At 49.8% G+C, this 12,740-nt stretch overlaps 1 protein-coding gene across 4 annotated transcripts; it reads right to left on the bottom strand.

The window, feature by feature from the left end:
* Positions 1 to 234: 234 nt before the first annotated feature.
* LOC109752886 (protein ACCELERATED CELL DEATH 6) lies at positions 235 to 7,377 on the bottom strand. Of its 4 annotated transcripts, none has more exons than XM_040398605.3 (3): positions 6,576 to 7,377; positions 1,297 to 1,835; positions 235 to 1,163 (listed from the first exon to the last, which is right to left on the bottom strand). In XM_040398605.3, exons 1-3 carry the CDS (start codon positions 7,261 to 7,263, stop codon positions 438 to 440), a joined length of 1,953 nt encoding a protein of 650 aa, XP_040254539.1. In that variant the 5' UTR covers positions 7,264 to 7,377; the 3' UTR covers positions 235 to 437. The 4 variants fall into 4 exon arrangements, with proteins under 4 accessions (XP_040254539.1, XP_040254538.1, XP_073364440.1 ...); XM_040398604.3 differs by having other exon boundaries at positions 235 to 1,172; positions 6,576 to 7,375; XM_073508339.1 differs by having other exon boundaries at positions 1,297 to 1,829; positions 6,576 to 7,373.
* Between the last annotated feature and the right edge of the window lie 5,363 nt (positions 7,378 to 12,740).

Raw genomic sequence — 12,740 nt, 5'->3', positions numbered from 1 at the left:
CATCATGTTTTGGAACTTGAATTTTAAACTAATGCATTATAAATTGAACTAGCGAGAGATAAAGTAGATTCAGAATTTAATATCATATGAAAAAGCATGGACGAGTGTATTATTGCTTGGCAGTGTGAGAGAAGTTGGAGGAATCCAGGTCAGTGCAGTGCACGGCATAAAGGTGACATTGATGATGTGACATAATGGGCTAATAAACAATAAGATACACAAGACTACAAATATGGATGGTTTGAACCATTCATTGGATATCCCTTGCACGGTAAATTGCTTTTTTCACACCATTGGAGACTCTTGAATAAAGTTCGAACTATGTCACTGCGAGGCATAAAAAAAATACAAGCACGGATGACATTACAAACAACATCGAATACTTCTATATATACATACGAACGATAGTTGTTACACCAAGGCACACCCATTGCAGTTCATAGCAATGCTAATAGAAAGATGAAGCTGTATGTAAATAGCATACCAAGCATCCTCCGCAGGATTAAACACGCGAAATTGGAGCCGATACCTACTGTAAGACGACTCCTTGTTTGTTGAGGCAAATGAGCCTTAAAAGCTCCTCTCCACCCCAACCGCCTTTTTATCGGCATAAACAGGAAGCCTAGCTGCCAATTAGATGGGTTGCGGAGCAATAGAGTAGCGATGGTAGACATGCATACCACAACGGCGATTCGCTCAGTAACTGGGCTCAAGACAACATAAGCTCCTAGTGCAAATGCTGCAACCATGCCTCTTGTCGCCTGCTCCATGCAAACTACAGAGAAGAACATGTAGAGTGCACGAAGCAGTGGATGAACATGATCCGAACCAGCATAGGTGAGCCAGATGGTGGACAACGTGGAGCCCACAAATGCAAGTGTGTTTGCCATCACAAATGCCTTGAAGGTGTATCTATGTGACAAAATTGGTGCACCACCATGCGGATGACCGTCAGATATGGTGCCGCCGGGTAGAGTGAATACTGCTGCAAACGTGACTGTTGAGACAAGGACGGAGCCAACTACTAAATTCTGCGCAATGTTGCTGAATTTCTTTAGCTCGTTCCCAGAGGCTTTCCCAATGTGGAACTCATCTATGAAATGATCCAGGCGACGCGGAGTAAGGACAGCTCCTGTCCATGCTAAACAGCGAAGTATAATGACCTGTGGATTCTATCAGAACAAATCAACATTTCAGAAAAACAAAGCAGCTGAACTGGAAATGTTCTACAGCCAAACAAGAAAACGCATTTAACTGTGCCAAGAAGAATAGATTTGGTAGGCTGAAGAAGATTACCAGTGTATAACTCATCCCTTTGTCAGTTGCCAGTACCGCAAGATCTAAGGCAGTGAGGCCCTTGTTGTTCACTATATTTGGCAGTACATTTTTATTTGCCATCAGAAGGCTCACTATCATCTGGTCTGCATTCTTGACTGCAAGATGCAGAGCTGTATTCCCTTCATAATCCATGACATTCACCATTCTTTCCAGCTCTGGGGTACCACAGAAATGCCAAACAACTTTCCATTTCTTATACTCAACAGCAATATGTAAAAAGTTCCTTCCTTTACCATCAAGCTTCTCATCAGAATCTGGGCAGTGTTTGCAGAGTTCATAGATTAGCTGGCCATACCCCATTTTAGCAGCAACATGTACAGGAAACAACCCATTTGAATCTGAGACATATGCTGGAGAAGTATCATATCTCAGTAACAGCTTCAATGCGGAAATGTTTCCAGCAGATGCAACATAATGAAGAGGAGTGCTTCCTGAATCATCAACTTCTTTCACAAGTGCCGGATTCCACTGCAACAGTTCCTGTGTCATTTCTGTTACTAAAAACTTAGTAACTATGTCAACTACACAAAATCCAATTTAACATTCTAGGAAGATACTATTTAGAATAAACAATAAATTAGTGCTGCAATGAATGTAACCCTTGTTGTGTTTTGAAGAAAAAAAAAAATTTTCTACATATTCACAGGATATTCAACGTGAACCAAACAATGTGTAAATGTATTGATTGTTCTGTAAAGTAGGAAAGATGCAAACAAAACAAAAGTAAGTAACTGATCAAATATGTCACTCAAGCACCAATCAGGAACAATGACGAACTTTCAAAATTCAAAAATCACTTTATGATGTCAGTTACAAAGATGAACAGAGTTCTGAGGCAAATAATACACATGGTATCTTAACTACGTATGCTTACATGTATGCCCTATCTTCTACTACAAACTTAAAAAAAAACAGCCCATGGTATTGGTATCTTACCTATGGATATACAACCAAGAAGATTTATCAAAGCGAGCCTTGGCTCAGTGGTTGGGCATGCGGTTGTGCAGCCTAACGACCCGAGTTCAATTCCTAGAATTGACAGGTGATGCACGGGAGTTTTCCCCCATTTATTGAGGATCAAGTTTGGTGTGTGGTGGAACCACTCATCAAAAAATATCTTGATACTCATTTAAAAAATTCTGAGGACCATGTTTATCTTGGTACTCATACTAAAATGGCCGTATGCATCCCTAGTTGGTGCAGAGGCCGGGGAAGTGAAATTCTCCCCCAATAAGAAAGGAACATTAGTAGGATCTGCAGAGCAGGCGACCAGATCGCCGCCGGACTCCACCTCTCCTCCTCCTCCTCCCTCGCCGCCGCCCAAGGGCACGGCCAGGCGAAGCCTTGCCGTCGCCGGCGGCGGCGGGGACTCGTGGTCCTCCCGCTCGTGTGGGGCTGGCGCCGGGCCGGACGCCACGGCGGGTGGTGGCGGCGCTTCGGCGGTTCTCTTCCCCCGCGGCAGGCGGCTTCATGGTCTGGTGCGTCGCGGTCGCCAGGGACAGCGGCACGGTCGGATCTGGGTCCAGGCGTGGGCCTTGGTCGCTGGATTGCCGTCGGCGCGGTGGTGGGTGCGGCTCGTCGGCAGCAGGGCGGATCCGCAGAGATTCTTCCCTTGTCTGGTCCTTGACAGCACGGGCAACTCCGGGGGAAACCCTAGATCTCCTTGGGATCGAGCGATGGCGGTGCTTCTGCGTCGTAACCTTCAGGGCATTGTTTTGGAGTTCACTCCGATTGAAGGGATCAGCGACGCTGGCGGCGCACGTCTGGTGGAGCAACTGCCGATGAAAATCGCGCCGACTACGGTCATGGCGGACGATGGCGGCGTCTTAGATGCCGTTCCCTTGTCGAGGCATCGTCGTTGCAGTTTGCTTCATCAGGCTCGGGATGCTCCGGGGGAAACCCTAGATCTGGGTCTCCCGGATCGGACGATGATGGCGTTCTTAGTAGCGTGTTCTCTCATAGGGGCATCGTTTTGGAGCAAGTGATGGCTGGAGGTGACAAGAGGCGGAGCGGTGCTTCATCACACACATTGATAGTGGCGGATCACGATGGCACGGTGCTCTGGAGATTAGGCGTCTGATGTGCGATGATGGACTCGCGCAGGAGGTCGACGCTGTCTGGCGTCGTGGTGGCGTCGGCGGTAGCTAGACCAGGCAAGGTTCATGCAGCAGTACAACTCTGAAGATGGATTGGTGGCAGGTGGCTGCGGCGGCCTCATACCCGGCAGGCGTCCTGGTTGAGGAGCACGCCGGACTGGTGGGTGCCCATACCCGGCAGGCGTCCTGGTTGGGACCTCAGGTCTTAGATGTTAGGTATGGCTGCGAGGTCTGTTTGGTACTAGGCCCAGACTATCAGCATCTCTTCATCATTTGGATAGGAGTAGCAGACACTTTTGTTGCCTAGACGGTGGCTTCAGATTTACTGTTGTATGACTTTGTAAGGTCTTATGTGAATAATTAATAAAGTGGCTGCATGCATCGTCCAAATGCAGAGCCCGATATCGTGGGCGCGGAGTATCTTACCTCGAGAAGGCACGGAGGACCCCCCGAGCGATCCGCTCCGCTAGGGTTCCTCCCCTCGCCGCCGCCGCCCCGACCTAGCCTCCCCGCCGCCGGGCGCGCGCCTCCCGGTCCGCCCCGCTCCCCCCTTCCCCCCTCTCCTCCCCTCCCCTCCCGCGGCGTGCCCGCGCGCGCCCGGGGGGCTCCCTGCGGCCGCGGCCCCGCCTCCCTCCCCTTCCCCCCGCCGTCGCCGGCGAGCTCCGTCGGGCAAAGCCCGGGGGGCGCGGCGGCGGCGGGGCCCTCCTTCCCCATCTGCTTGGGGGCGCCGGTGCGGGGCGGCTCCTTCGAGCGGCGGCGCTGGACATCCGCGGGATCCAGCGGCGCGGTGGCGGTTTCGCGGGGCGGTGGGGTGGCCTGCTGGTGGCGGCGCTCCGGCGTCCCTCGTTCTGCGCGCGGGGCGGCTGCGGTGCTCCCGGCTCGGGAGGTGGCGCGCGACCGGTCTCTTGCCGGATCTGGCTTTGGGGGCCGGCCGGCGACGCCTGGCTCTGGTGGTGCGTGCCCGGCAGCTCCGGCGCTTGGAGCTCGCCGGGCGACGCGGGTAGGGCAGCGGCTGGGCGTGGCCGCTGCTCCGGCCGTGGGGGGCGGCAGGGGTAGGTCTCGGTGGTGGCCTACCGGTGCCGTGGCGGCTTCACGATGGCTCGATGGATCTGCCCGCGACAACGGCCGGCTTCTCTGGCGTCGGTTTGTCTGCGTTCGGGCCGTCTCGACCTTCACCCCATCTCCTCGTCGCCCGGGCGCTACCCCCATCAATGGGCTGGTCCTCTCCCAGTTGCGGTCCACCGCTTGTCTCGTGCCCGATGCCGCAGGACCAAGCTCGTCTCGCGCACGATGCAGCAGGACCGAGCTCGTCTCGCGCACGGTGCAGCAGGACTGACCTCGTCCCCCTCTCGGTGCTGCAGGACCGAGCTCGTCTCGCGCTTGGGGCAGCAGGATGGGTCGGTGGATGCCAGTTCTGGCCGACCCTTTGGGTCTCGACGCTGGGGGTTGCCCAGGGGCGCGAAAGGTGGGACCTTTCCGCTCGTCCCTTTCGTTGGGGTGCGGCGGGTCTCGGGTGAGGTGGTGTCGAGGTCTTGGATGCTGGGGCGGCAGCCCTGGTGGTGGTTGTGCGGTGCTCTTGGGCAGAGCCCGTGCCTTGGTGCTGCCCGATCACCATGGTCGTGTGGGCGGCGTGGTTGCCGGGGTGTGGCGTTCGGTGGTGGTGAATATTGGCCGAGGTGAAAACCTGCTCTATCTTCGGACGGACCGGCGGCGGCGAAGATCGTTCCCTTCTTGAAGGCGTCGTCGCGGCTCTCATTGCCCGTCATGCGGCTCCGGGGGAAACTCTGATCCTTGGATCGGGCGGTGGCGGCGCTCCGGCGTCGTACCCTTCCTGAAGGCGCCGCCTTGGAGCGTATGGTTCGTCATATGTAGCTTCATCTCTTCGGGGCAGTAGTGCTAGGAGTGGTGTTGCTGCGCTCAGCGCCTATGTATCCTGTCCTGGGTGTGTGCGTGTGTTGCAGTGGTGTAGCGTGTGTTTGTACCGAATGCTTGTGGTTTGATGCTTTATATATAAAGCGGGGCGAAAGCCTTTTTCAGTAAATGCAGAGCCCCGGGGTCCTCCTCCATTTCTAAAAAAAAATGCAGGAAAACTGTATAGTTACCATACAACTATTAAGATTGATTAACATTACACTTACTATACACCTAAATTAAGTGTTCGCACGATGAAATTAGAGGGGGTGGCTGTCCCTAGGGGTAGCAGGCTATTTCCCATACTCAAATGTAGATAAAATATCAAAATCATTCAGAAGTCACAGCGAATACCAGTATTAGACTGAAATTTTGGTTTGAATTGCAGTTTACAAGTTATCAAATTTTCAATAGACTTCAATACGGAAGCTTTTATCTATAATGATTAAGTCAATACAACTACATGTTTTGTAAAGTTTTCCGCCAAGTTCCACTCTATCTTCTGATCCTAAAAAGGAAAACCCCATCCTATTCTTTGATCCTATCTATCTTGTTCTAACTCACGCAGATCCCATAATTGCATTACTTCAGGAAAATTCCCATTATTTTTACACATAATGGTATACATTTCCATCATTCCATACTTAGATATCATTTTCAAACGGAATATAGGTTCTTTTTGCATATTTAATTTTTTGGTCTCATGAGCCGCACTACTCATTTCAGTAGCACTATCCCAAACTCTAGTGCGTGCCAGAGTCACCAGAGTGTCTCCACCTCAAAAATAAAGAAAAAAGAAGGAATCATTACAGTCAGATCCTATAGCGCCACAAGCACTAAAGTGCCTACCAGCACATACCCCACTAGCCCAAATCAATGTTACCCTGGACAGCTTGCTCCATGCGACCCAGATACCCCGAACCCAACACTGCTAGTTGGTACTGTTCGAATTTATTTGAGAATCAAACAGAGCAGAACCTAACCTACACTAAAATTCAAAACAGAATCACCTGAAAGCAAATTGTTATATTAAAGAGAAACCAAGAAAGAGTACCCTACCGCTTGATTAAGAAGTAATTTCGAATCTCAACTGAGCTCTAGTCCAACTAAAGATTATTTCAGTCAATTACAGGTGAAGAAAATACTTCAGACAAGCATCTTGCAGAGTTGCCAATAAGGCAATATAATAACCAACTAAATACACAAGGCGATGTCTCGTCAGGCACTCACCGTTACTCGTGAGGACAGCGGCGTGCAGCGCCGTGCGCCTTCCCGGGCCCGTGCACGAACACAATCTTGGCACCTCATCTTCGTCGGCGTCGTCGTACTTATACGACTTGATAAGAACGCGCACCATCCCAAGTGATCCTGCGGCCGTTGCCATGTAAATCGGCGTCTCCCCAGCGCCACCGCGCAGCCCCGCGAGCCCCGGGTCCGCGGCGGCCAGCGCACGCGCCGCGGCCTCGTGCCCGCCCCGCACAGCGTTGTGAAGCGCCGTCTCGCCGCGCTTGTTGGTGGCGCGGGTGAGGGCGCGCAAGGACGGGGTGGAGGGGGAGGAGGCGATGAGGAGGGCGGCGACCTTGTGGGCTCCGGCGCGAGCGGCCAAGTGGAGCGGCGTGTCCAGAGCGGCGTTGCGCGCGGCGAGGAGGCCAGGGGCGCGGCGGAGGAGGAGCGCCGCGAGTGCCGCGTGCCCGCCGGACGCGGACACGTGCAGGAGCGTGTTGCCTCCTGCGGTGGTAGCGGTTTCGAGGTCGGGCGCGGACGGGTCCGCGAGGAGCTCCTTCACGAGCCGCCGCTCGTCGCCGCTGCGCGCCGCGCGCAGGAGTGCGGGCCTCAGGGATGGCGAGGTTGCCAGCGGCCGAGGCGTTGCGCAGGACGCGGTGGACGGCGGCGAGGTCTCTGCCTGGGGCGAGGACATCGTGTGCGCGTCGGTTGGGACGAGGGGGGAACGTGGGTGGCTTACTTCGGAAGATTCATGTCACTGGCGAAGTGGCGATCGGTGACTTCCTGTGCTTCAAAACAGTGAGGAGGCAAAACTAAATCGAAACTACCATTTGTCCCTCGATGGTTTATTTTTTTCGATAAAGGGCGCTTTATTACTTAAAAAGTTTAAACATTACACTCGGACTCTACATAATTAAGATGCACACAGCCAAACAAATAAAGTCCTTTCACCAAAACCAAAAATAAAAAGAGGCAAAATACAAAGAAACATGTAGAGTCTCCATAACACCTAAACCGGAGGGGCCCAATCCTAAGATAATGCTGCCACCCATGTTGGGTAAAAGTATCCCTCGCCGTAGCCTCCAATCGTATACACACCTTGGTAAACAGGTCTCGATTCTCCACGCATTGTAGATAAGACCATAAACGAAGAGTCCCGATACATCTGTAGATAACCTGCATAAGAGAAATACTTTTATTATTAAAAACCTTATCATTTGTACATAGTCAAAAAGCGACCAAATAACGGCAAGCGCTCCCACTCTGAGAAGCGTTCTAAACCTGTGATCTATCCCATGTAACCAGTTGCCAAATATATTAGCAACACTACAAGAAGGATATAAGCCAGAAGCTATTTGGATGACTGACCATATAGAATGAGCCAATTTGCATTGGAAGAACAAGTATTTTATTGTCTCATCATGCTGACAAAATATACATTGCGTATTTTCATGCCAATTTCTCTTAATAAGATTATCTTTAGTAAGAATGACTCCACGACAAAGATATCATGCAAAGATTTTATTCTTTAGAGGTATCTTCATCTTTCAGATCTTCTCTTATTATCAACTGGCACATTAGACTGAAGTAAAGCTCTATACATAGATTCTACTGAGAATTTTCCATTCTCACGTAGAATTTTCTCGGACAAGTTGAAGTACTTGCCTTCTCCGGATAAATACGCCACTTCAACCTTTATTCTAATATGCCTTCGAGTATTACCCTCGATATCCCGAGAATATCACGGAACTACATAACTCCTTATGAGTTCTTCATCTACTATTATTTCTCGCCGATTCCAATTTTTCCCCGGGTTCTGAGTTGTTAGACACTCAAGGACATCGATAACGGAATCGACTCCGCACTGCGATTTAACAAGTATTAGAAATCTTCATTGCTTACAAGTTGAATACTCCATAATGTCATTTCTAGCCTGATCGGCTACATCATTATTTGCTAATTTTAATTGTGCTACCTGGTCCTTCTTTCCGGAGCACAAATTTCGACGGTGAGCTAATCTTATGTCGATCTTCGTCGTCATATCATTTCTCCTTGAACGGCAAACTTGATTTCGAGTTTGTGTCGTACCTTTGGTTCCAATAATCTTGTGCTTCATCATTCCTTTGACTTGATGTCGTCGCCGATCGATTACATCTTCTTGAAACCCTCGACGAATTTGTCGTGATCATTGTCAACAATTGGACTTCTTCCAGGTTGTGTGTCGAATTCAGGATGAGTAATACCATCCTTGCCCCCTCGATGATTTGTATGAACATCGATAACATTCTCGCATCCCCTCCGACACAAAACTTGTTCATGTTTTGTGTAGTTTCCTTTCTATCCAACTTATATTATGATTCTATCTTGGAGTATTATCATCTGTTATGTCAAGAATGTTGAGGGAATTACCTCAACTATTAATTCTTGATATAGTAATACTTCTCTCCATCACCATTCTTTCTTGGTCCCCGTGTTGGTTCTAACCGGGATACCAACAGGTGAACGGTGCTGTTTGGATTCTGCCCTTCTAGCAACCCTATTGCTTTGAAGTTAATGGTCGATCGTTCATTCTTAGACTATTGATAATTGAATCACCATTCTAAGATTGATCATGCTACCCAATGCCATATTTCGGGCGCACCTTTCAACCAATGGTTAATTGTGTATGTTTTTCCTCGAGCATACACCATTATATCATTTGATATGACAAAAGTTATCTCCATGTTCACATAGTTGTGGAAATCCATCTTTTTCGAAATCTTGATACGTCGCTGAGTCCATCAGCCACCTCCTCACCCTCTCCTTGATTTAATGATGAACTCTTGTTTCGGAACTCGCTTCCATAGTTCATTTCCCGAGGATCTTACGACGTCATCTCATCAATTTGTGTTGCACCTTTTCATCTCAGGCATCTTGAGTCTGAGGTATCCTAACACCAATTAGATCCGAATCTTGGGTCATATATGATGGTTTGAACATATTTCCAAGAGCTTTAACATTGGTCTTTATATGACCCAGTAAGGTGGTGTCATGCCTAGTACACCTGGTCGGAGGACCTATTGTTATAGTTTCCTTGTTAGCAAGGTTATCCTTTCTTCCATTATGAAATTGTAAGACTTATTCTATAAGTTGTTCCTGATGGATCCTTTGTGAATCCAAAGTATGATCTTTACCCCATGACCATGTCAATGCTATCTCGAAGCATGTCGGTGGTACTCCGATTTTTCAATAAGAACATTTGAAACACAATGCTAAATTTTCTTTATCATTTATCCTAACACCGTTGTATGGGTAATGCCATGAAATTTCTCTCCCCTTACCTAAAGGGTTTTCTACATTATATCCTGTCACGGATATCATGCTCTGTTTGTCCTTGGGAATGATATACCCCTAAGATATGTGTTAAACACATTTTCCTTTCCATTGTTCTGTTTAATCTGATAATCATATTTTCCTTTCCATTGTATGGTTTAACCATTCTTGTGCTCTATATGATCTAAGCAGTAATGATTCGCTGCTTATGTAAACACCCTGGTGTATCACCTTGTCAGTAAGACCGTGTTACTATTGTTGACGACATTTCGGTAACCACCGATGGACGAGAACTTTGCCTATTGGTCCGCCTCGTTCAACGAGCAGGAAAATGGTTCTCTTCGTCCCTCGCCCTTGGTACCGACGTTGTTGCCGACATAACTGACATGCCACCCTCTGACATGCCTTGCTATCATGACCATGCAAGATGTCATCGCTCCTCCTACTCTTAACCCACATGGTGGGCCCATAACCCACAGTTCCACATGATCGAAAACTCACTCTCCGTACACCTCCGTTGCCAAAGTCATTCCTCAAGTTTGACTCTGTATGTAATTCACGGGTCACCTTCCTAGAGATGATATATTCTGGTATCAGACACAATACTTATTCCCGCTACTCTGAACCCCTTTCATGCCCCGTTTTAGGCATCGAACGATTGCATATCCGCTTGAAACTCCTTATTGTACCTTCTTACTTTGCTCTCAATGTTATCCTAAGTTTCAACTCGAGAGATACCTTGGGCCAAAATCCCATGAGCTAATTTCCGAGTAACAGACCTTCCAGGCATCTGTCCTTGTACTTTTCCCTCCTATCCTTTCGTAAGTACAATGGAGTTCCGAAGAAAGGATGATGACTTCATCATGATGACTTGAAGCAGAGAAATGAAGACAATAATGTAATGGATCGACCTCTTCGAGAAGAGCAACCAAGACCGGGAAGATACGTTAGAATTTCGTAACCAAACCCCTTTCCCCCTTGTTCCACCTCTTAAATCTCGGGACGAGATTTCCTATAGTGGAGGAGAATTGTGACGCCCGGATAATTAAGCTACAATGAACCTATGTTAAGGATGCCATGTCACCTCGGTAACTGGAGAAAATCTCGCCTTAGTTGAAAACGGTTCAAATCCGAATTTTGAATTAAAGTCAAACAATAAAAGTTTTCAACTGTCAACTCTAAAATGTTCAAATTGTAGCAAATAAACCATAGATGGTTATGGTGGTGAAACCACATTGTTATGAAATGTTTAAATACTCCAAATTAAATAGAACAACAGCCAAAACCAATAATTAAATGCCTTTTATAAAGTATAAAATATTAAACTAATTCTTTTGGGTGCCCAAGATGTAGTGGCACTAGAATAAGTAGTGATACTATTTTAGGAACTAAGACCATAATTATAAAAACTAAAATAGAGAGAAACTAAAAATAAAACAGAAAAGGAAAAATCAAGAAAAACAAAATGCCAACCCCGTCGCTGGCCACAGCCCAGATGGCCTCGGGGCCAACTAGGCCAAGGCCCAGCCGGCCGGCCCAACCGGCCCCTCACTCCCGATAACTCCCCCCACCGATGGGAAACCCTATCCCGTCGCACCCACTCCCCCACTCACTCCCCACGTCCCTCCTTCCCCCTCCCCCGATCCAGATCTGGATCGGGGATGAACCCCCCTCGACGCCGTCCCCCATCGCCCCTGACACCACCTGTTGGGGCCCCTCGCCGCTCGTCTACGCCATCACCGCCATCCACCCCGACGACCGCTCCCCGCGCCCCCCGACGTCGGCACCCGTCCCCGGCGCTGCCTCGCCCCGGTCACCGATCCCCACCGCCCAGAGTTCGATGCGCCTTCGCCTCGCCGTCCTCTCCGTCATTGCCGTCATCTCCATCTTCCTCCCCGAGCCCAGCTGCCCCGTACCCTACAGCTACCTCGTGAGCCCCCTCCTTCTCTGCCTCGCTCCCGCCGCGCACCGGGCGCGCCCATGGCCGCACACACATGCGCACGCCACCCGCGCCCCACTCCGGCCCGAACCTCCCTCAACCGCCTCCACTTGCCTGCCCGCACCTGCCGCGCTATGGCCTCGCTCGGCCGCCGCCCCTGCTGCACGCTTCGCCTGTTGCCGCGCACGCGCGCCCGAGCCCCGTGCGCTCACCGCCCCACCTGGCTCCGGCGAGCGCGCCCGCCGCCGAGCTCGCTCTGCCAGCATTGGCCGCTCGTCGCGTCCGCCTCCGCCCACTTCTGCTACTGCAGCCGCCCCCCTGTTCCGCTCCGTCATGCCGCCGCCGCATGCTACTGCTGTTGCAGCAGCTGCTGCCCCCGCCCGTCGCCGCCCCGAACGCTGCCGGCGCCGCTTGCTGCTGCCCCGCGCTGGGCTAAGGTCTTCGCCCAGTAGCAAGCACCCGCACCCGTAACCCAGCTACGCCCGCGCCCGCTATGGCTCCCCCAGAGCCACTGACTAGTGGGCCACTACCCAGAACAAAAAGAAAAAAATGATAATAATAATTAATTAATTAACCTAATTAATCCTATTAATTAACCTATTTAGTTAACTGATTAAGCCTAATCAATCTGCTAATAAACTGACTATTGTTAATTAGTTAGCAGACTATGACGAACTGGACCCACACGTCAGTTTGACCAGTCAACACCTCTATTGACTGCTGACGTCAGCATGCACTGTTCTGGATAATGTTGAATTAAATTAATTAAATAAATTCTAAAAATGATTTAAAACTTTAGAAAATCATATAAAATAAACCGTAGCTCAGATGAAAATACTTTCTACATGAAAGTTGCTCAGAACGACGAGACGAATCCGGATACGCACCCCGTTCGTCCGCCACACACCCTTAGCATATCG

Source organism: Aegilops tauschii, chromosome 2, assembly GCF_002575655.3.
Source record: "Aegilops tauschii subsp. strangulata cultivar AL8/78 chromosome 2, Aet v6.0, whole genome shotgun sequence".
Lineage (NCBI taxonomy): Eukaryota > Viridiplantae > Streptophyta > Magnoliopsida > Poales > Poaceae > Aegilops > Aegilops tauschii.
This window is presented reverse-complemented; position numbering and strand designations above follow the sequence as displayed.